Source organism: Eubalaena glacialis, chromosome 9 (assembly GCF_028564815.1).
Source record: "Eubalaena glacialis isolate mEubGla1 chromosome 9, mEubGla1.1.hap2.+ XY, whole genome shotgun sequence".
In the NCBI taxonomy this organism is placed as follows: domain Eukaryota; kingdom Metazoa; phylum Chordata; class Mammalia; order Artiodactyla; family Balaenidae; genus Eubalaena; species Eubalaena glacialis.
The window spans coordinates 51,154,380-51,177,787 of NC_083724.1; the positions used below are offsets into that span (position 1 = coordinate 51,154,380).

At 42.7% G+C, this 23,408-nt stretch overlaps 1 protein-coding gene across 3 annotated transcripts in view; it reads right to left on the reverse strand.

The window, feature by feature from the left end:
- ENTREP1 (endosomal transmembrane epsin interactor 1) overlaps positions 1–22,198 on the reverse strand; it is a 61,551-nt gene extending 39,353 nt beyond the window's left edge. The window contains exons 1-2 of one of the 3 annotated variants that reach the window (XM_061201209.1): positions 22,119–22,198; positions 10,119–10,175 (exon numbers count right to left, since the gene is read on the reverse strand). In XM_061201209.1, coding sequence (XP_061057192.1) covers positions 10,119–10,175; positions 22,119–22,148 — 87 coding nt within the window. In that variant the 5' untranslated portion in view covers positions 22,149–22,198. Of the gene's footprint in view, positions 1–10,118; positions 10,176–21,037; positions 21,562–22,118 lie in introns of those variants that run through there. The other 2 variants (XM_061201208.1, XM_061201210.1) reach the window with 2 other exon arrangements.
- Between the last annotated feature and the right edge of the window lie 1,210 nt (positions 22,199–23,408).

The following is a 23,408-nucleotide window of genomic DNA, read 5'->3' on the forward strand; positions in this document are numbered from 1 at the left end:
TGGGAAAGGCAGTGAAAAGATATAATCTCCTCTATTTCCTTGCTTTTTGTGTCCACTTCTCCTGAGCCTGCCAGCCACAGCTCTGCCATTCTGGAGAGGAGGGAGCAAGGGGGAGGCCAGGCCAAGTGGGTAAACAAGGTGGCGGGCAGGAAGAGTTCCCTCGATGGTTCACAACTGGCCTTGGCAAGTGTTTACAGGAGACTCTCCTGAATGAGGCTTCCATTGGCTCCTCTGAGATACCCATTTTTGAACCTGCAGTTCCCTTAATGTGGGCATCTGTCAGTGCAAGCCTGGCCTCTCTCTGCTCTGGTCCCCTCACTCCTCTAAGGGGCTCCCTGGGGCAGGATATAAGCTCACCCCAGGCCTACTCTCTCTTACAGGGCCCACCCATCTGGTCGGCTGGAAGTACACTTCTTGGGCTTGGTGTGTGAAAGTACAATTATTTCCCAACTGCAGTCTTTAACTCTCAGGTCACAAGGACTCCAGCCAGCCCTTTAAATTCCCCAGGCAGGAGTCTGACACCAGTCCAGTCAACCACTGCGAGACCTGTCTCAGGCTCTCCAGTGCTTATCTTTAAGCACCGCTCCCCTCCCCCATGCAGAGGTGGAACTTAAAATGCCACAGCAATTCAGTAACTTTCTCCAAACATTTGTCTCTTTAACCCCTAATCCTTTTATAGGCTGGGGGATGGAGATCAGCTAAGGTTTGCAAAGCTGGTTTCACCCAGAAGCTTTGCAAGTCCTGCTTAGATAGTCTAACACACACTGGAATGTGGGAGCTGTTGGCATCAGTTGTATTTTGGCCTCAGGTGAATCTGGAAAGCAAGAATCCAATTCTAACCTCCTATTTCAATCACATTCATATAACGAAAATACTGTAAATGCTATTATCAGTTTTCACTCTTTTAGAAACAATTTACAGACAAAATCTGAATGGTATGATATAGTTTAAGAGTAAAATGTTAACGTTAAATCACTGACCATAGAAAGGAAATGAACGATGTTACCATCAACAGGAGGTAAAAGGGGGAAAGAAGCAGAGCTAACTGCTAATTTCTGCATCTTATAAAAGAGAGAATCAAAAGATACTGTCCAAAGTTAATGAGTTAAGAAACAGAACTTTATAATATTATTTAAAATTATAAGGCCATCAGTAAGAGAAATAAAAATTATTTTCAAATAAAAATAGGAGAGAATTTGTCACCCATGCCTCCCTTTTAGGGAGATGGAGACAACTGCCAGGGGCACTAAAAGCAGAGAGAAATTAAAATGGTTAATTTGGGGGAGAGTGGTCAGGTTTGGATGCTGGGAAAAATGCACAGAGGTCTAATTATTACTTTCAATAAGAGTAAGAAGGCTAATGAGCGCCCCCTTTTTTAAATAAAAAAGATTTTTTTCCTCTTAAAAGGCACTTAGTAATTTATAAAATGTCACAATGTCACAGTGGTATGTTTGAAATATATATATATGGTGTTTATGTATTTGTGTGTATATATCATATATACACATATGTTTGATACATATACATATACTGTGTAATGTATGTATATCATATATAAATAAATATATCTTATAGAAATAAATAGGGAAAAGTCTCAGAGAGGTGATTTATTTATTATGCCCTAAACTATACATCTAATTACGGGACCCCGATCAGATCCAGGTCTGACTCAAATCTACACTCCATCAACATGCAGAATACCTGCTAATACACAATGTCCGTTTATAAATTATTCTTTTCTGTTCACTAAAGAGCTCTACAAGGCAACCCTTTGTATCCTCGTTGAGAAGGGACAGCTAGTCAGACCCAATTCCACCACCACCACCCCCGACAACTGCCCCCCCAGCTCCTCTACCTAACACTTTCCACCCAAGTCAAGCACAAACCATAAATCAATCTAACTTGAGCACCCACTGGATTTCTTGTTCTTCAGCTGAGTTACCATAAATGAGCAAATGTTTAAAATGAATCTCTTTATTTTCGAACTAGTTTTTAAAAAATTCTTGTAAAAGTAACATTCACAGAAGAAAAAAAATCATAGTCCCGCAGCAGTCGTAGTTCCCGATTATGTTATGAACAACAGAAACCAACCCAGACTAAACAAGCAGGCTATCAGGTAGTTCATAGAATCCACAGGAACCAGGCTCAGAAATCTGGGAAGGAGCCAAGGGAAGCTGGGTGCTGGGACCTCTACCAAGGTCATGCCACAGGAAAGCCAGGTCACTGGATGCCAGCCTTGGACACAGGTTGCCTCTTTTGCCTAATGAATTCTAAGCTGCCCCGGTTATTCTGCGTCAAGGGCTCCAGCTTCCAAGTCCTGGGCCGGAGCTTCAGTGGGGGGAGGTCACGGCTCACACCCTGGCTGCCGGCATTCAGGAGTGTAAGCATCTAGCCTGAGAAGCTTCCAGCCAGAGACAGAATCCTGCCTCTCATCAGGACACACAAGGGCAGATAAACAAACCCCCCAGAAAGAGAGTTCAGATATGTAGGTACCGGCAGCCAGAACCCAAACAAAATAGGGAAACTAAAACATCCTCCACTTCACACAACACATGTCCTCTCCAGACATAAAGTGGAAAGTCAGTCTCCTTCCTTCCCATTCCCACTGCACTCAACAGAGGTGCCTACTGTAAACAGTTTCTTGTATATCTTTTCAAGAATTTTTCATGTAACTACAAACACACGTATGATCCCCCAGATGTTTTTAAAAAACACAAGGGGTACCATACACATTATTCCGTAACTTTTCACACGACATCTATTTTAAGATGCTCCCTGATTCAAAATGGTCTCCTCCCTTGCCCCAAATCATTCACAGTCCATGTAGTTGTCTCAGAGTCATATTCAGAAATTGATCACTATGGCCTGTTGGGCTCAGAAGGCCTGGATGCAGGATGGTCAGAAGGCCCTTCAGCAACCCAGACGCACACATACTACAGTATGTCTGAAATACACTTCCAAACACTTCAGCACAGACAGTGTGATATCATGTACATATTGACTGGTCCAAGCTACACCCTCAGGACGATTAAGAATTCAAATTCCAGGATACTCAGCATTTATGAAAAAAGCCATACACCAGAAGCTGCTGCTTTTATCTTTATCTCCCAACAACATCCCAGCAGCTTTGCTAAATTAGCAGAGTGACAATGGAAATAAGTTGTCCGATTGATGAAATTATTTGTTTGCTTAATTAGCATAAGGGATGTTAAGAATGGGTCCTCCAATCCAAAAAAAAAAAAAAAAAAATGGTTCTGACGAATCTAGGGGCAGGACAAGAATAAAGACGCAGACGTAGAGAATAGACTTGAGGACACAGGGAGGGGGAAGGGTAAGCTGGGACGAAGTGAGAGAGTAGCACTGACATATATACACTACCAAATGTAAAATAGATAGCTAGTGGGAAGCAGCTGATTCGCACAGGGTTATCAGCTCGGTGCTTTGTGACCACCTAGATGGGTGGGATAGGGAGGGTGGGAGGGAGACGCAAGAGGGAGGGGATATGGGGATATATGTATACATACAGCTGATTCACTTTGTTATACAGCAGAAACTAACACAACATTGTAAAGCAATTATACTCCAATAACGATGTTAAAAAAAAAAAAAAGAATGGGTCCTCCATGAAATTTACGATAAGAGCTAAAACCAATATAATTTCCAGTCCCTGTGCTAATTCTGGGACTGGCCATACTCTTCTGACCCTCTAATAAACAATACTGAGAACAAGCAAAGATAACTTAGCTACTTGCTCCAAGAAATACTTGCTCCTCAAAGGTAAGATTGTGAACCAACTAAAATAGTTATCAAAACTAATAACTTACTCATCAAATCTTGCTTCCAGGCCCTCCCCTCCATTTGCCCACCAATCCAAAGCTATTATCTCATAGGTTCTGCCCAAGTCCAGTCAATTCCCTATCTTGCAAGACTCACCTTAAAATCACCCAGCCGGGGTCCTAAAACTCTATAAATACCCTCTCTTAGACTCACTCCTTCTGAGAACTACTGGTAAGGTGTTCTCCCTTACTTCAGCAGGTCCAATAAACTTAGCTTTGCTTGATCAACAGGATTTCAGGGAATCAACAGTGGTATTCAAGACAAGGGGATGCAACAAATACTATAGGTAAAAAAAACCCTCATTTTATACCTGCAGAAATCAAGAGATTTCCCTGAGATCATCCAATAATTAGTGGTAACGTGTCAGCATTAAAATGCAGGTTTCTTGAACTCTCAAACCAGGGAGCTCATTCCAAATGACTGACAACCATGAAATATTCCTGAAAGAACCAGACTGCACAAGCCAGAGCTTCAGAGTTCCTTCTAAAAATGTACAGATTCCTAAACTGTGCCTAGGTATTCTGCCCCCTCCTGTTCTTTCATCATCAGGAATGAAAGGGCCACCATCTGTCCCACGGCATAACCCACCTATAAGTATTTTCTGACTATCTGGTGAGACTAGTTCCTCAATCTCTTTTGACAAAGTGTCTGGACACTTCATGACCCTCCCTTTGAGGCACAATAAGATGGAAAGAACCTGGATCCCCAAATGGCTTCATGGAGCAGGACCATCTTACCAGCGTAGCCTACTTGAACTGTTAGCTGAGGGGTAATAAGATATCTGTATATCGTACTGACGCCATTTTTTAGTCTCTTTGGGGAATGAGGGAGGATTTATCCTAAATACTATAATCTTGAAGTTAGAAGAGAAACTGATGGATCATTTTCTAAAAACAGCCAATTCATCTACCTCTTCTGTTCTTAGTCTAGGGTTCAAATCAACAGGACCCGCAGTTGAGAATAAACCACATATGTGACCCAAGAACATCACCAGGGAAGAACCTTCATTCTTGGTGCTAAAGGATAAAGCTGTTTTTTATCAGCTTGAAGGTCATATTCATCCCCTCTGTTTCAAACTGACAAGAAAAATAAAAATAACTATAGCTCAAATTACCACTTCATAAGCAACCAAAACTGTAGGCAGAATGCCTGGCTGGGCTTTCACAGTGGCAATTCTTACCAAATGTACCACCAAAGGAAAACATCTTGTTACCGAGGCTGTTGCCCCAGAATCAGACCCCCGCCCCTCCCTCAAATAGAAACCAATTAGTCTTAATCTAAGCTTCAGGAGGAAGCTGCAAAGAAAAAAAAAAAGAACTGGTTAGAACCAAATAGGCCCAAGATGGCGGAAGATTTGACTTCTAGTAGATCTTGAGCCTCATTACACGTTCATTGTAATACATCAGCAGGTTATGACACACCCACCAGCACCATGACAGTTGACGATTCTCATGACAACAACTGGAAAAGCCCACACAACGACTGAAAAGGAGAGCTGCATCAGTTCCAGGTCCAAACCACACTCTGATTCTCGAATAACTCATGAGTGCTCTTCCCACTCTTTCTAATTCCCTCCCTCCTTTTACCTTGACCCTCCTATATATTTGGTGTCTCTCCCCCAAATTGGGTTGAGAAGTGGATTTGAGAACTAGATTCCCTCTTCTCCATCCTTTGGCCATCGAATAAAGCTTCTGCTGTTCCAGGGTGGGAGGGAGGCTCAAGAGGGAGGGAATATGGGGATATATGTATACATATAGCTGATTCACTTTGTGATACAGCAGAAACTAACACAACATTGTAAAGCAATTATACTCTAATAAAGATGTGAAAAAAAATAAAATAAAAATAAAAACATCTTTATAGTTAAAAAAAAAAAAAAAAAAAGCTTGTGCTGTTCCAGTCTCAGCATCAGTTTTGTTACTGGCTGTGCAAATCCAATAGGAGAAAGAACCTTCCTGGCAGAGACAGGGGGTCTCCACCCCGGCTAGGACACCAGCCCAGGTCCAATCCACCAACTCAGTAACTATCTTATCAAGACAATTCTGTTTTCCAACTGAGGTGCCTAAGTAAGGCAATCTTTGAGGTCATTCCCAGCACTGAGTCTGTGATTTCTAAACAAGTCTAAAACATTTTATTAGAATGAAAACTGAATGATATCTAGAAAATATAAGGACATTCTTTTAAAATGGAAAATGTTTGCTCTTGATGGAAAATACACAAGTATTCTTGATAGAATACCATACACACGCACATATACACACAGATGCATGCACATACACACACCCCCAACCTTAATCCCAGTCACAGCCCAAAATAGCTACAAACATTCACAAAGTGTCTCCCCAAATTATTATTTTGTTCTGGACACCTGAGTATTCTATCAGTAGAAAGAAGAGGACCCAGTGAATAAAATTTTCCAACTCTGAGTTTCCATGAAAACTTGAGTTTGAAGGAACTAGGTCAAACTGACCTTCTTTGTTCAAACCAGTATAAACCTGATGTAATCACTGAAACAAACACAAAGAGGGAGCACAAATGCAAACGCTCTCAAAAGGAAGTGTTCAAATGTTCTAGACCGGTGTGCACCCAACAACTCAACATGAGAACAGCTTGCCTCTTGAAAGCCCCTGAAGAGACCAACCAGCCCCCTCCCAAACTCCACTACCAAAATACTCTCTAACCACCCTGAAGTTAAAAGGTGGTAAATACAAAGTTGAAGAGAACAAAAACAAGTGAGAAAAATTTAAGACAAATGTAGAAGAGAAACTTTGAGAACTAATCCAGGATCTGAGTTTCTTATTGGTTGCCAAATTAGTGCCACCGTTCAAAAGTAAGTGTGTCCTGAGCGCAGTGGTCCTGGGGAGAGACCCCTGTCCTCACAGAACTGACGGACCATCTACTGGGGGAGACAGGTGAGGCGCACTCAGCTACTTACAGACCAAGAAGAAGCCAGTATTCAGTGCTGGGACCCGGTGAGGGGCACAGAGGAGGGGTCACTGCAATCAGGGTGCTCAAGGAAGGTCTCTCTCTTGAGATGACTGCTGAGCTGAGACCCAGAAGAGAAGGCAGCCAAGCAAACAGCTAGGGAAAGAAGGTCCTAGGTTTGTGAAGGACAGCCCAGCTGTGTCAGAGTCACAAGGCACCCCTGTAGGTAGAGTGTGGGACGTGAATGGCGATAGGGCTGTGACTCTGACCAGCCCAGCCCGGGTCTGCAAAAACACACGGGCACTTCTGGGTTCTCTAATGAACACAGCCTCCCACTCAAATCATCTGATGGCAGATTCCCTAAACTCAGAAAGGGGGATGCGTGGGGGACAAAAAAAAAAAAAAAAAAGGTAAAGTATCCATTGAGGGTCACTAGATTATCCTCTGTTCAGAAAAGAAAACTAGACTCAGAGAAGCTAAGTGGCTTGCACGGAGTGACATTAGCTCTTCCGTAAATGAACGAGGACTCAAACTAGGAGGGTCTGACTGGTGCGTCAGTTTCTTTCATCTGGCTTTTTAAATAACAAAAGCATTTGGCAGAGGTTATAATGATATACTACTAAGATTCCTGTGGACTGTTTTTTCCTCTATGATATTGACTAAGGCTCAAATGACCTACTGATATACTCAGAAAGTTTTCCCTTGCACAATTCCTGCCAATTAATTTATCTTCTTTATAAACTGATGTTAATTAACATTTCAAAATGATCACTAAATGACCTTCTAAATACATAATTCATAATAGTCAAAACTTCGAAGCTCAGATGTCCAACAGGCTTATGACTGATGGTAATACAGAAATATGACAAAATGCTGCATAGCAATTCTAAGTGATAGGCATGTGGACTCCTTGTACAGGGAAACATAATAGCTACTGATGTGAACTTAATTTCATATTAAACAGAAAAAGCAGAGGTCAACATGGTATGTACAAACTGGTTACAACTTTGTGACAAAGTACATATACTTAACAAGGATGAGAAATACATTTTTATTAAGGTCATCTTCATTTAAAGTTGCTTGAGCTCACATAATAAATTTACAAGGGCACCTTTCCAAAAGAAAACAATGTTAAAGAAAGAAATGTTTTAAAAGGTGGACTTTCTTAATATATATCTAGAACAAGCACTCATATTCTCTTCACCATTTGAAATTTTAAAAGTACAAATAGCATTAGATTAGTTTTCTGATTTTAAATACCTGAGGTTCGTATTACTGAGCATTTCAATATTGACCCAATGGAAAAGGACAGTGCAAAGATGACGTCTATAACCAAATATTAGTATAAACATTGAACCATTAAAAATTTTTCTGCAGTGACTGTAAACCTAGAGAGTTGTTGTAAAACAAACCCCAAGCATGCATAACACATGCCATAAGACTCATCCAAAGCCTCATTTTCTTCTATCCTGCTGTCTAATATACTAAAATGCTGTATCAATCATTTACTCCTTCTGGAAATATTAACAAAGTTTCACCAAATGCAATAATTGATGGACCTGTAAAATGTTGCCTGCATTGTCTTGTGGGTCTGAAAACGCTTCAGTTCAGTTTTTCAAGATCGTCAACACAGTATTGGGCTCCATTATTCTGACTGTATCCTGAAATGTGCTTCATCTCCTTGTATTTAAGAATTTAACTAGTTTTATATTTGTTACCCATTACCTAGCAAACAGTGGTCTGAAGGACAGCCTGGCTGCGTTATGTATATAAATGGAATGAATTCAGAAAATTATTTAACCCTATTTCAAAATGGATAGGAGAAAAATAAGAGATGCTATACAGAAAAATAAATTTTTTAAAGCATATTTCAAACTGAATTTTCTAGATCCTCTACCTCATCCTTGTAAGCTGGCCTCTCCATTGGCATTTGCCTATTTTTTTATAGTATTCCCTGAATCAAAAGGACATAAATAAAAATAAAGGATGGGAATTTACTAAATGCCATCGAATTGTACACTTTAAAATGGTTAATTTTATACTATGTGAATTTTACCTGAATAACTAAAAAAAGGATAAAGTCAACAATATATGTCTCTATTACAATGAAAATATAATATAGGTGTGATAAAGAGAGAATATAGGAAATCTAAGCAAGGAAATTCTGAGATTGCCCAACCAAAGTATTGTAACAATAAAAAATAATGTATGCATGATTTAAGCTGAGATTTGCTTTAAAAGAATGTGGAGGAAAAAAGAATGTGGAAGGGGTGGGGAATGGGTAAGGGTCTAACTGAACAAAATTGGCTAAGGATTGATAATTGTTGAAGCTGGATGATTGGTACAGGGAGTTCATTATATCACTTTTGTGTATGTTCAAAATGCCCAGAGTAAGCCGTTTAGTGTTTTTTTTTTAAGACTATTTTTAAAAATTAATTAATTAATTAATTAATTTGGCTGCTTTGGCTTATTACTTGCAGCACGCAGGCTCTTCGTTGCGCTGCACAGGCATCTCTCTAGTTGTGGCATGCGGGCTCCAGAGTGTACAGGCTCAGTAGTTGTGGCGCACGGGCTTAGTTTCTCCACAGCATGTGGGATCTTAGTTCCCTGACCAGGGATCGAATCCCCTGCATTGGAAGGCGGATTCTTTTTTTTTTTTTTTTTTAATTTATTTATTTTTGGCTGCGTTGGGTCTTCGTTGCTGCGCATGGGCTTTCTCTAGTTGCAGTGAGCAGGGGCTGCTCTTCGTTGCAGTGCACAGGCTTCTCACTGTGGTGGCTTCTCTTGTTGCAGAGCACGGGCTCTAGGTGGGCGGGCTCCAGTAGTTGCAGCGCATGGGCTCAGTAGTTGTGGCACGTGGGCTCAGTAGTTGTGGCCTGCGGGCTCTAGAGAGTAGACTCAGTAGTGGCGCATGGGCTTAGTTGCTCCACGGCATGTGGGATCTTCCCGGACCAGGGTTCAAACGCGTGTCCCCTGCACTGGCAGGCAGATTCTTAACCACTGCACCACAAGGGAAGTCCCGGAAGGTAGATTCTTAACCACTGGACCACCAGGGAAGTCTCAGCCATTTAGTTTTGTTTTGCTTTGCTTTTGTTATATCTTTACAATAGATCTAATCCTGGAACTTGAAACACATGTATAGAATTGGGTATATAAGAAGCTTAAAGTGCATCAGAAAAGCAGCAAAATTATCATCTTACTTTACTGTCATGAGAACATCTGGCTTCTAATATTGTCCATTGTTAACTTCTTTTTTTAATGAACAAGGAAGCTTTAGCATTTCCTCAATTTATTTCAACAGACTTCATAAACAGCACATTTTACAAAGGGTAAAAATTTATAAGATCAGTACATACCAGGAGTATCATAGGCCGTTTCCAAGTTGTTAATCCTATGATTCCAGAGAGTATCACCTACAAGGATAAACAGGATCATAAATCTAGAAAAGGGACCAATTCCAATAAACGAATCCCCAGTCTCTGAAGTATATATTTTTTTAAAATACTGAAATTTCAAAGGCTTCTAACTCAAACATTTAATATTCCTGTTAATTATATGAGCCCTGGTATAGGGTTTTAGACTATCTTTCTTGTCCAAGTTCCTGAAACTTTTTCACTGACTGCGTATGTTTTTTCTTAAGGTCAGTTAAGAACATACAAACAGAAACTAGCCTATCCTCTGAGTTAAGGAATCAGTATTTCCTATCCAGGTTTCCTGCCCCCAGTAGCACCTAATCTGTCACCAGAGTCAGCCTCATAAAAAGAATGTCTGGCTGCAACCCTCCCTTCATTTGGTGGGTACCCATCCTTCACGGGACAAGTCAATTCCTCAAAATGGTAAACAAGGCCTTCCAGGATCTTCCCCTGCCTACTTCTCAAGCCTGGTTTCCATGTACTCCTGACCCACCCTCCTTCCAGGCATATTTGTCCTTCCTCAGACTGGCCAGGTTCTAGACATTCCAGGACTTTGTGCTTCTCTTTGTCACAGAGTCCTCTCTTCCCAACTCCCCTCCTAGCTGCCTGAGAACTCCTATGCATTCTGCAAGGCCCCAACACACAGTCATCACCTCTGATAAGCCTTATTAATCTTAACACCCCACACTCCTGTAAGCCCTCTACATATAATTTTTTCCCCCAAAAAAACTCATTGCATTTTTGTCTTGCCCACTGACTGTGAATGCCTGTCCTGTCTCTCTGAATCCCCAGCTCCTAGCAAAGTGCTTGTCACATGATTGGCAATTAGTAAATGTTCCTGAACTTTTATTACTCAAAGGGGGAGAGACTACAGTGAGAAATATCTCATGTTGCAAAATGACACGTCAATAAACAATAACCTAAAATCCTTGGTAAAGAAGAACCAGCATTTTGCCAAAACGTAATCTGGAAGACAACATCAGCCTTTTGAATAACACAGTTCACTAAGCAGTTAGGAAAGGATAAGCAAAGTAATTATTCAGCCCAGGGTCACTCTGATGACCTTTGTGTACGTAATAAAGTGCATCTGCTGAAAGCAGTTATGAGGATTTTCTTTCAAGTGCACTTTTCACCAAAATCACTCAAATGCACCATTTCACAATAACTATTTATTTAACTACAAATCAGTAAGGGTTACAGTGTTACTTGAAACCCAAAGCTCACAGGCCTACCTGCGATACTCTCCATTCTCCATTTATTGACTGAGGGTAATCATTTCACAACAAACCAGTAGAGGACAAGTCTACCCATTTATATCAAGGACCAAAAAACATATATGGGCAGACAGGAGACAATTTCTTTGTATCACGTCCATGTTTAAACATACTATCAGCTGCCTGCTCACTGGGCACTATATCCTTTCATCATCTTAAATTCAGTAGGATATTTCCTTCCTCTAAACGATTTCTTCCTGGAAACACACTTGGTGGGGCTTGTCTAGAGGGTATGGGTGACGTCTACTTACAAATTGGAACTTGGAATCCACGAGATCTTGGGGTCCAGGTTCCTTACTTGGCTTTGAATTATACACACACACGCACAGGCGTATGATTTTTACAAAAAAAAACAAAAACGAATCATAAAAGATACTCTTCCTCCTCTTCTTTTTCTCTCTCAACAAATACTTCACTGGAAATCACTTCATGTTTACTGGACTAGCTCTCATTCATTTCCATTTAATGGTTACATAATATTCCTTTGTACAACCACTACCTAATGTATTCAATCATTTCCATATTCATGGGTATTCACTCTTCTTCCAGTTTTTTGCCCCCAAACAATGTTGCAGTAAACATCATGGCCATATATCCTTACAAACAAGTGCTTTTTATTTCTGCTGAATAAAGTCCCAGGAGTAGCATTGCTAAGTTGAAAGGGGCATGTGTATAATAAGTACATAAATAAATAAAATGTTTTTAATAGATTATGACAGATACAATTATCATTTCAAATGAAGGGTCTCTGGGACAAAGGAACTAAGCTTTCTTTCTTTCTTTTTAAATTCAAGATTTTTTTTTTTTTTTTTAATTTATTTATTTATCTTTGGCTGCGCCGGGTCTTAGTTGCGTCATGCAGGATCTTCGTTGCCACATGCGGGATCTTTAGTTGCAGCATGCGGAATCTTTAGTTCTGGAATGCATTATCTTTAGTTGTGGCATGCAGAATCTTTAGTTGTGGCATGCAGGATCTCGTTCCCTGAGCAGGGGTCAAAGCAGGGCCCTCTGCATTGGGAGCATAGAGTCTTTTTTTTCTTTAAAGATTTTTTTGATGTGGAACATTTTTAAAGTCTTTATTGAATTTGTTACCATATTGCTTCTGCTTTATGTTTTGGTTTTTTGGCCCCGAGGCATGTGGGATCTTAGCTCCCTGACCAGGGATCGAACCCACACCCCCTGCATTGGAAGGAGAAGTCTTAACCACTGGACCGCCAGAGGAGTCCCCTAAGCTAGATAGTTTTCTTCCTCCCTCCCTCCCTCTCTTCCTCCCTTCCTTCCCTCCCTCCCTCCCTCCCTTTCTTTTTATTTATTTATTTATTTTTTTTATTTTTTTTTTAAAAATTTATTTATTTATTTATTTTTGGCTGTGTTGGGGCTTCGTTTCTGTGCGAGGGCTTTCTCTAGTTGCGGCAAGTGGGGGCCACTCTTCATCGCGGTGCGCGGGCCTCTCACTATCGCGGCCTCTCTTGTTGCGGAGCACAGGCTCCAGACGCGCAGGCTCAGTAATTGTGGCCCACGGGCCTAGTTGCTCCGCGGCATGTGGGATCTTCCCAGACCAGGGCTCGAACCTGTGTCCCCTGCATTGGCAGGCAGATTCTCAACCACTGCGCCACCAGGGAAGCCCCCCTCCCTTTCTTTTTAGAGAGGACTTTGCATATATGAGCAAACTAAATTTAAAACATAATTATTGGGACTTCCCTGGTGGCGCAGTGGTTAAGAATCCGCCTGCCAAAGCAGGAGACAAGGGTTAGAGCCCTGGTCCGGGAAGATCCCACATGCTGCGGAGCAACTAAGCCCATGAGCCACAACTACTGAGCCTGCACTCTAGAGCCCGTGAGCCACAACTACTGAAGCCCGCGTGCCTAGAGCCCATGCTCCACAACAAGAGAACACCGCAATGAGAAGTCCACACCGCAACGAAGAGTAGCCCCCGCTCACCGCAACTAGAGAAAGCCCGCGCACAGCAATGAAGACCCAATGTAGCCAAATAAATTAATTTTTAAAAAATTGTTAAAAATGTACAAAATGTATTTGACATATAAGAAATATCAACAGGGGCTTCCCTGGTGGCGCACTGGTTAAGAATCCGCCTGCCAATGCGGGGGACACGGGTTCGATCCCTGGTCCGGGAAGATCCCACATGCCGCAGAGCAACTAAGCCTGTGCGCCACAACTACTGAGCCTGCGCTCTAGAGCCCGTGAGCCGCAACTACTGAGCCCGCGTGCCACAGCTACTGAAGCCCACGTGCCTAGAGCCCATGCTCCGCAACAAGAGAAGCCACCACAATGCAAAGCCCACGCACCACAAAGAAGAGTAGCCTCTGCTCGCTGCAACTAGAGAAAGCCTGTGCACAGCAACGAAGACCCAACATAGCCAAAAATAAATAAATAAAAAATAAGATAAAAAAAAAGAAATATCAACAATCTCAAAATATACATGACAAAGAAACTTAAGACCTCAGTAGGAAGAAATATAGAGCTTATTGAGCAATATTAAATAAAGACCCAAATAAATCAAGACATATACCACATTCATGGGTTGGAAGACAAAATACTTAAAGATATCATTTCCATTTGAATTGTTTTGTAGACTCAGCACACACAAATGTTAAATTTCAACAGGATTTTTGTAAACCACCTTCTTTATAGGGATGCTTCAAGAAACTACATTCTATTTGTAGGTGGGAGTTGTAGTTACATCCACCTCAGTCCTGAACCCTGCAACAAAGGCACACACCAACTTCTACTCAATTTCTCCCATTCTTCAAGATTAAGTAAGCCAACACACTTGGGGAACCCCGTGAGTGGTGAGATAGAGAAGGGGAAGCAGAGGAAGTAGGAAGCCTCTGGAATGTGCAATAAAAGTGCTGCAGTTGGGGATGAATCCTTTAAGAGCTCAAGACTGAAGGGAACGGAGGTTCACATTTCGGGGAGGGGTGTGCAATTCATGACTGGGGAGAGAGGATGGAGAAGTGAAAGAGGAAGAGGCAGAGTATTCAATGCCTCCGCTTCTATCAGTGGCAGCAGCAGCTGGAGCTCCATCAGAAGGGACTCAAGATCCCTTAACGCTGGCCTTCCATTACCCCATAATGCTATTACTTGCTCAATTGTGTTCTACACTCACTTGCAATCTCATGAGGGCTTGGATCTCTGAATATTCACTCAAGTACTACTAAAGGCTCCTAGAGGCACTCAACTAGTTATGGCAAGAGTCAATGAACAACTGAATGGATGATGAATCAATGAATGAATGAAGGTCAAAAACAGGAGATGAACTTGCTCAAAGATGACTATGTAAGCCTAAACATATTTTTCACTCCTGTGCTTCTTAAAAGAGTACATCAACAGCAAAAAGCAACTCCATCAGCATTCTTTCCACCCAGTGCAAGATGCAACTTGCTCGGAATAAACAGGCGAGAACCTATTTTCTAACACCAAATTATCTCTATATCACTATAATGAGATTTATTACAATTTTGGTTTCACTCACTTGTGACCCATTCTTTGTAGCTTAGGGGGAAAAGCAGAGGCCTTTCTTTTTTTCTGATATTGCAAAGAAGGATTCTAAGATACTCCAGGCAAGAATCACTGTTACCCACCATATGTGGTGAATGTGCCTTAACTTTCCAGCTTAAAAATCAAATCATTAAAGTCAAAAGCATATAATTCTACTACCTTATTTTTCTGTGTTAATCCATTAACATACCTTAGGGCAAAAATGTTCTGAATTGTTTGTCAAAAGTTGCCGTATCTAAACATAGAGTTAAAAAGAGCCATGTTATAGGTGTCCCATATTTACAATATTCACACTTTTTTTAAAAAATAAATTTAATTAATTAATTAATTTATTTATGGCTGTGTTGGGTCTTCGTTTCTGTGCAAGGGCTTTCTCTAGTTGCGGCGAGCGGGGGCCACTCTTCATCGCGGTGCGCGGGCCTCATCGCGGCCTCTCTTGTTGCGGAGCACAGGCTCAGTAGTTGTGGCTCACGGGCTTAGTTGCTCCGCGGCATGTGGGATCTTCCCAGACCAGGGCTCGAACCCGTGTGCCCTGCATTGGCAGGCAGTTTCTCAACCACTGCGCCACCAGGGAAGCCCCAATATTCACAATTCTTAATAACCTATCTTGCCCTATAGCTTTTACACTGGATATATTTTTTAAATGTATGTGTGCATGTATCATTCTGTATCTGCCCAGGGTAACTCAGTAAAAGATCTGACAAAGTGGACAACTGGGTATTTCTCATGTATGCTTGTTGGTTACCACAATGTCCCACCAAAAAACAAAAACAAACAAACAAACAAACAAAAAAACTAGCCTGTTCACCTTACCTTAATTAAATATTGCCTGGATGTTTAAAAAACATTGACAGAAGTTCTAGTATGTGCCAAGCCTGGGGCTAGGGCTCAGCAACGAAGCATTTTCCTAAATGTTCTCTAATTACACTCTCACAAAATCAATTCTGAGGCAAGAATCATCCCACCCATTTTACAGATGAGTAACTGAGGTTGAGAGGCTCAATGACTTGCTCAAGAACTTATCATCATGGATGGACCTAGAGACTGTCATACAGAGTGAAGTAAGTCAGAAAGAGAAAAACAAATATCATATATTAACGCATATATGTGGAATCTGAAGAAATTGGTATAGACAATCTTATTTACAAAGCAGAAATAGAGACACAGACGCAGAGAAGAACAAACATATGGATACCAAGGGGGAAAGGGGGTGGAGTGGGAGGAATTGGGAGATTGGGATTGACACATATACACTATTGATACTACGTATAAAATAGATAACTAATGAGAACCTACTGTATAGCACAGGGAAATCTACTCAGTGCTCTGTGGGGACCTAAATGGGAAGGAAGTCCAAAAAGGAGGGGATATATTCATATATATATACGTATATTCATATATATACGTATAGCTGATTCACTTTGCTGTACAGTATAAACTAACACAATATTGTAAAGCAATTATACTCCAATAAAAAAAAGAACTTATCATGTGACTCTGCTGTGTGTAAAATAAAGGACCAAAGAAAACTAAATTCATCGCAAAAGTTATACTTAAAAATACTCCTTCAATATTAAAGTAGTATTTGATGATTATGACAGAAAAAAATGTATTTACTGTTGTTTAACTGGTAGAGACTTTAGAATTTTTGTGTTAGTTTCCGCTCGGACCATTCATTCTTTTTTTTACATTCTGTCATTGTAAATTTTTTTTAATAGGTTTACCTTAAGGTTCACCAATGTCTGTCTCTTTATAAGGAACTGGAATCTTGCCAAAGAATCACAGACTTAAGGGAGGGGGGATCATGAGTTCAGGTCAGTGACTTCAACAGAGAGACATGAATGTATGTAGATGATAAAGGCTATTAGGGCCCCCAGAGAAGAACAAAAAACAATAACTAATTCTCTACCACTTGCCTGAAATATCTCCCAAGGATCATATACGTCATCAGAGTCAGGAATTTTGTTTTTTGAGGGAGACACGAACCAATGCAACTCTCTCTACTCTTTCATTAATCTAAAACAGTGTGGTAGGCTGGTCTCCCGTAGTCCCAGTGGAAGCTAACTAAATTAACTAACTATGCCTCCAAATCAGGAGCCAGGATAGCGTGGCCTGAACACGGACATGGAGATCCTCCCTCTGCCCTCACCTGAGTCAAATTTCAGCATGTTTTTAAAGTGTCTACTCGCTTAGTTTCATGAACTTTGGGAATAATAATAGATTGAGTCATTAACCAAGGACACCAGCAAGAAAATAAATGATCACAGAGTGCTCAAAAACAATGAGCACATTAAAAACACTCCCTTCAAGTTGTTGACAGTAAGTATGTAAAGTATGGGAAAAGAGTCTTTATAGGACTTGTTAATTCTCAAACATATATTACAATAGATAAAATACACCTTCAAGGTTCAGACAAGTGAAGGAAGACTCCAAATCTCGGGCTCAAGGTGAGAATAACACTTACAGCGGTATATATGGAAAACTATTCTTGAACTATAGTGTGTTTAACAAAATAGTCCTTTCAAATGAATATATTTGTCCCTTATGAGCAAAATTTTTACTGCAGCCAAAAGATTTGCTGACTTAGTTGATACAGCAGGCTCAGGCATATAATGGTCATTCAAAGCTTGAAATATGAGGATATCCTTCTACTGTGTTCCTACGTGGGTTTGAAGTAACCTTAGACTTAAGCTGGCACTGCCACTCAACTACCTACTTTCATATGCCAGTCAAACTTCTGAGCGATAAATAAAACATGGTACAGCAACACAATGGGATCTCATTTGGTCATAAACAGGAATGAAGTAGTGATACATGTCACAACATGGATGTACCTTGAAAATGTTATGCCAAGTGAAAGAAGCCAGTCACAAAGGACCATTTGTTGTATGATCCCATTTACATGAAATGGCCAGAATAACAAATCCATAGAGACAGAAAGTAAATTGATCAAGAAATGGGGTATGACTGTTAATGGGTACAGGGTTTCTTTTGGGGGGTGATGAAAATTTTCTAAAATTGATTGTAGAGATGGTTGCAAAACTGTGAATTTAATAAAAATCATTGAACTGCACACTTTAAATGGGTGATATAAGTAGATTTAAATGGAATGTGAATTATATCTCAATAAAGCTGTCAAAAAAAATTCTGCAGTCCTCAAGTCATAATTTTTAAGCTTTTCTCATAAAAACTTTAGTTTAGCTGTCTTTAAATTAGTTACAACGTGCTATCAAGCCCCTTCCTTTTAACTATTAAGCCCCTTTCTTTTAGAAATACATTCTGAAATATTTAATGCTGAAACTACAATACTGGAGATTTGCCTTAAAATAATCCAGTGGGTGTTACCAAGGGGGAGTGGGTGTGAGTATACAGTGACCATGTAAATGTTGATAACTATTGAAGCTGGATGACGGGTCAATGGGGGTTCTTTCTATATTTGTTGAGATTTAAAATTTTCACAATAAAATTTTAAAGGTAGAGTGGAGTTCTTAAGACTTCCTGGTCACTTCTCTGCTGTCTCTCTAGTCCACTTATATTTTCTTTTTAAAAACATACATGTATTGAAATATTTACAGGTGTAATGATGTGATGTCTGAGATTTGTTTCAAAATAACGTGGGAAGTGAATCTGACAAATGGACTAGAGTGCATGCTGAAGCTAATTTCTACCCTGCTTAGAACACCCATCCTTCTTGAGTTATCAGAACACATAGAGGGAATTCCCTGGTGGTGCAGTGGTTAGGACTCGGCGCTTTCACTGCCGAGAGCCCGGGGAACTAAGATCCCACAAGCTGCCCGGTGCAGCCAAAAAAAAAGAACACATAGAGCTGGCAGCAGAGCCAGAAAGAGGTACAGGAGATAAAACAACGGTTAGAGCTGGGTGAGGGGTATATGAAGATTCATTGTACAGTGTTTGAATAAATTTAAAATTTTCCATAAAGCAGAGTTTAAAAAAAACCCATCTCTCTCACACACATAAATTCAAAAGGTATGCTACTGCTGAGACTTTTTTCCTGCAACACCAGGACAGTCATGGGGCTTAATGCCATTCTCAAATCCTATTCAGTTGTTCTGGACATGTACTATCTGTTGGTTCTGTTGTCACTTTGCAAATTCTGAGGACAACCTCAGAAACAGGCCACAACAAATAAGAATAACAAACAGTTGCAAGTTTGCGTATAGAGTTGGGGGCACAGTGTGGGAAAAGGACCCTGTGGAAGAGACTTAGTTCCAAATCACTCATTCTTTCCCTGCTCTGGTTTACTGGGTCCCGGAGACAAGGATGTACCCAGCCAGCAGGCCCAAGCTAGCAGCCTTTATCTTCTGGCTGAGTCCTCTTTTTTTTTTTTTTTTTTTAATAGTTCATCAAATCTAACTATGGCTTGACTGACATCTAAAGTGTATTTACCTCTGAAATAATTCACAATAGTACACTGATTTAGGGGTTTAATTTTAGGAGGGAAAAAAATAGTTTTCAATAATCCTAAACTAGCTATCTTTGAGAAGACAAGAGATTATGATTTTACAAAGAGCAAATCCCTAAAAATGTATGCAAGAGTCACTTCTGGCCCATGGTATTTAGAGAAATAAAATGCAGCCACCATTTGGCTGAATTTAGTCTGACAAGTGGACTAAGGAGCACAACGGATCTAATCCCTACCCTGTTGGGAACACTCCTCTTTCTGAAGTTTTAAAGGACTCCCAGAGGCCAGTGGGAGAGCCCAAGGGTAGGGCCAGGAGGGTGGGATTCCTTTTACACGATGCACAGATTGTGAATTCCACCCACCACAGTAAGATCATCCAGCATCAAAGTATTTCAAAAGGAAGAACAAACTGGCATCAGTTTAAGTATAAAATGTCAGGCCAGGCTCTAGGTACCTAATGGTCTTACAGTTCTTATTCAAACAATTACTTTGGGTTCAATTAGTTCTCCCTATATTCTTAAAATTTGGTCTTGAATCTGGGTTTGTGTGGACCTGCAAGGACAATTTTCAGCCATTCAAAATATACATTCATTACAGATCTTAGTAAAAACTATAGGCATTGCCAGGCTTTTAGATTTAGTTTAGAGAAAGGCCGTTTACTTTAAATATTCATCTTCCACAATCATTCCACGAAAACCTATTTCCAGGTCTCTCAATCCTCAGCAAACCTCAAGACGCAGGATGCCTTGGAAGCTGTGAAATCGTTAGGAGGCAGGGATGAGTAGCCACCAGTTTCCAAAAACGCTCGAGGGCAGCAGCCTTTTGCCCCAGAACAGCCTTCCCTGTCGGAGGCGGCAGGGCCGGCAGGGCCTGTCCCGGAGCGGGGCAGACATCTCCGGCTAGTTGGGACTTCGGCAAGCTCATCCACGATGGGTTCGGGTTCTGGAGAATTAAATTCTGCCCATCAGTCTGCGTGGCTCCAGGAACCTAGTGCGGGCTTAGGGCCCTCCTTTAGTGATCAAGTACGTGGGTGCGTTCACACACCCTGTTATTACCTCCTGAACTCGCCCCCAGATACAGTGAAGCTACCCTACACCAGACACTTAACATTTACTTGTGCCTTAGTGCGGAATAAAAACAAAGGACGTGCGCCAACCTGTCACTTCATCCATCCCACAAATACTCCTACTATTTGCCAGGCACTGTTGATACATCAGTGAACAAAACAGATCAAGATCCTTGCCCTCCCCGTGCGGACGTTGCCAGCGAAGTAAATACTGAATAGCTGAAAGAAGTTGACTCATTTTCTTCCCGCTTTTTTGTCACCCACCCCCATCCTTCCAATCTCCCAAAGAGCCGGAAATTGGGTTTATTCTATTAGTTTGACAGGAACAACAAAACCCTTTAGCCTACAAGGAATAGACACTGTCCAGGTGCAACCCAATTCACCCCAGAATTCCTCTCTCTCTTTACCCCTTTTTTCCCCCAGCCTCAACGCCTCCAAAAACTTCAACTGGCCTGAGGGGCTGTGCTCCCGAAGGGCAGCCCTGGGGCGATCAATCACGGGGCAGTGGAGGCAACCGGCCTGAGCCCCCTGCTCCCCGGGTGGGCCCTGCTGAGGCGAGCGGGGCACGCGCGGCACTCACCGAGGAGCCGGCCCAGAACGGGCACGAGTTCTTCACCTGCGGGGAGCTGCTCAGCGACAGCGCCCCGAAGCTGAGTGCCACCATGCAGCAGCCCAGGATCAGCTGCAGCAGACCGAGCGACAACAGCGGGCGTGCGGGCAGCAGCGCCGAGCCCGGGGCCGCGGCGGCGGCGGCGGCGGCCCGGCGGTAGGAGAGCGCGGGCGGCGGGGCCAGCACCCCGGCGGCGGCGGCGGTGGCCGCGCAGCGAGGCCGCGCCGGGGGCTGCAGCGCGGCCCGGGACCAGCGCGGCCGTAGCGGGGGCAGCGGCGGCTCCTGGGCGGCGGCGGCCGCGGCGCCCGGGCCCCCGGCCTGCGGTCCGCCCGAGAGCCCAGCCACAGGGCAGCAGGAGCCCGGGAGCACCACGGGCAGGGACATGGACGGGCGGGGAAGGAGCGGCCGGTGGCGGCGGGAAGAGGACGCGGAGCGGGGCCGCGGGCGCCGCGCACTGGGCGAGCGGGCGGGCTCCGAGGCCCAGGGGGAGGGAAGGAAATGCGCACGGCCCAACCACTTGCTGCTGCTGCTGCTGCCGCCGCCGCCGCCGCCCCGACTCCCGCCGGCCGCACCCACCTGCCAGCCGGCGGGTCCGCCTCCGGCCGACCGGGCGCGCCCCACTCCCACCCGGGCACACCCACGCGCGCCCTTCGCTCACGCCGCGCAGCGCCGCCACCCTTTGGGGTCCGGCCGAACCCGCGCTCGCTCCCGGGTCTCCAGGAAAGGTGCCCTGTCCCAATATTTAAAATTGGTCCCTCGGGCTAGGAGGGAACGGCGGTCTGGGCGCGGAGGTACAGGCAGCCGACGGTCTGAGACTGTCCCCACCCGCCAAGCTGGGGCGGGACAGGAGCGCCGCCGAAGCGCTGTGGACCCTCGGCCCCTTCAGGTCCAGCCCAGAGAGCGACTCTGGCAACCTTTAATACGAAGGGAGCCTGGCTTTAAACTTTTTCCCCCGGGGAGGGAGGATGGCAGGAAGAGGAGCTGTGGGTGACTTGGTGGGAAAAGTCTAAGGCTCAGGGCTTCGGGGAAGGACAACGCAGAGCGAAGTTACCGTTCGCGTGGGGCTTCCGGGCGCTGACATTGTGCTGCGGGCCCTCCGCCTGGAAGTTGGGGCGTGGCGGGGGGTGGGAGTGCTTTCCCGGCACCAGAGTAGGAGCGAGCAGGAGCCCAAGGTTACCTTGGAAGTATCCCGCCTCCAGAAAGAAAGAAGCGGGGGCGGCCCGGAGCGCGTGGCAAGGGTTACACTCTGTCGCCGACTCATCTTGACTCATGAGCTGTATTAGGCATCACCTGGTAGAACGTAGAATCCGCAACTACCAAAGAAACAGCCTAATAAAATCCTAATCTGTTTTTGGTAATTTATAAGATATATTTAGAGCTTAAAAAAACTGACTCGCCTTTGTAAAATGATTTTTCCTAATAGTTTACCCTTCCCTCGGAAGAATTCTTATGTGTTGAAAGTGTTCGTATACATAAAATGATCATAATAGATTTTTTTTCCAGGTTAAGAACCAGAGCAGTGTCGCTTTGCAGTAAGACAGCCTCTGTATTAGGGTTCTCATTTTATCAGTAAGGTGAGGGTATTTTATATCCTCCTGTGCAATAAACCAAAGGAAATGTGTATCCGTTTTTATGCTCTGCTTGCAAAGGCTATATTTATTTTGGTCATTACTTACTTCAACCCACAGTGTGATGCATTGCCAATGTGTATGTGTGTTTACATGTACACTTTTTGAATAATTAAAGCACCTGTGACAGGGAGATCTGTTCGGTGCTTTGTGACCACCTAGAGGGGTGAGATAGGGAGGGTGGGAGGGAGATGCAAGAGGGAGGGGATATGGGGATATATGTATACATATAGCTGATTCACTTTGTTATACAGCAGAAACCAACACAGCATTGTAAAGCAATTATACTCCAATAAAAATGTTAAAAAATAAAATAAATAAAGCACCCGTGATTAATAGTCCCAAGGACTTCTTTTACAAACTCCTCTTGAAAGTAAACTTAAAATCCTGGAGAAAAAAAAGGACCTGTCTTTTAAAATAAACATTTAAAGTATGTTGTTTCATGCACTTTAAAACATTTTACAGTACATATTCTTAAATTGCAGGTGATGTTAAACTGAAAGCTTCTTGTGTGCTAGTTTGTACATTTTATTTTATGCACAAGCTTAAAGGTATTTAATTTTTAAGATTCTACTATATTGTGAAATATAAAAAAGTCTGATTGAGTCTTGAGAAATTCTGTCAGCTTAACAAATCTATTCCTCTGGTCAGTCCCTGACACCTGAAATGTACTGTCAAAAATGTATTCTCTGGGTCTGGGTAGGTTGGTGCTA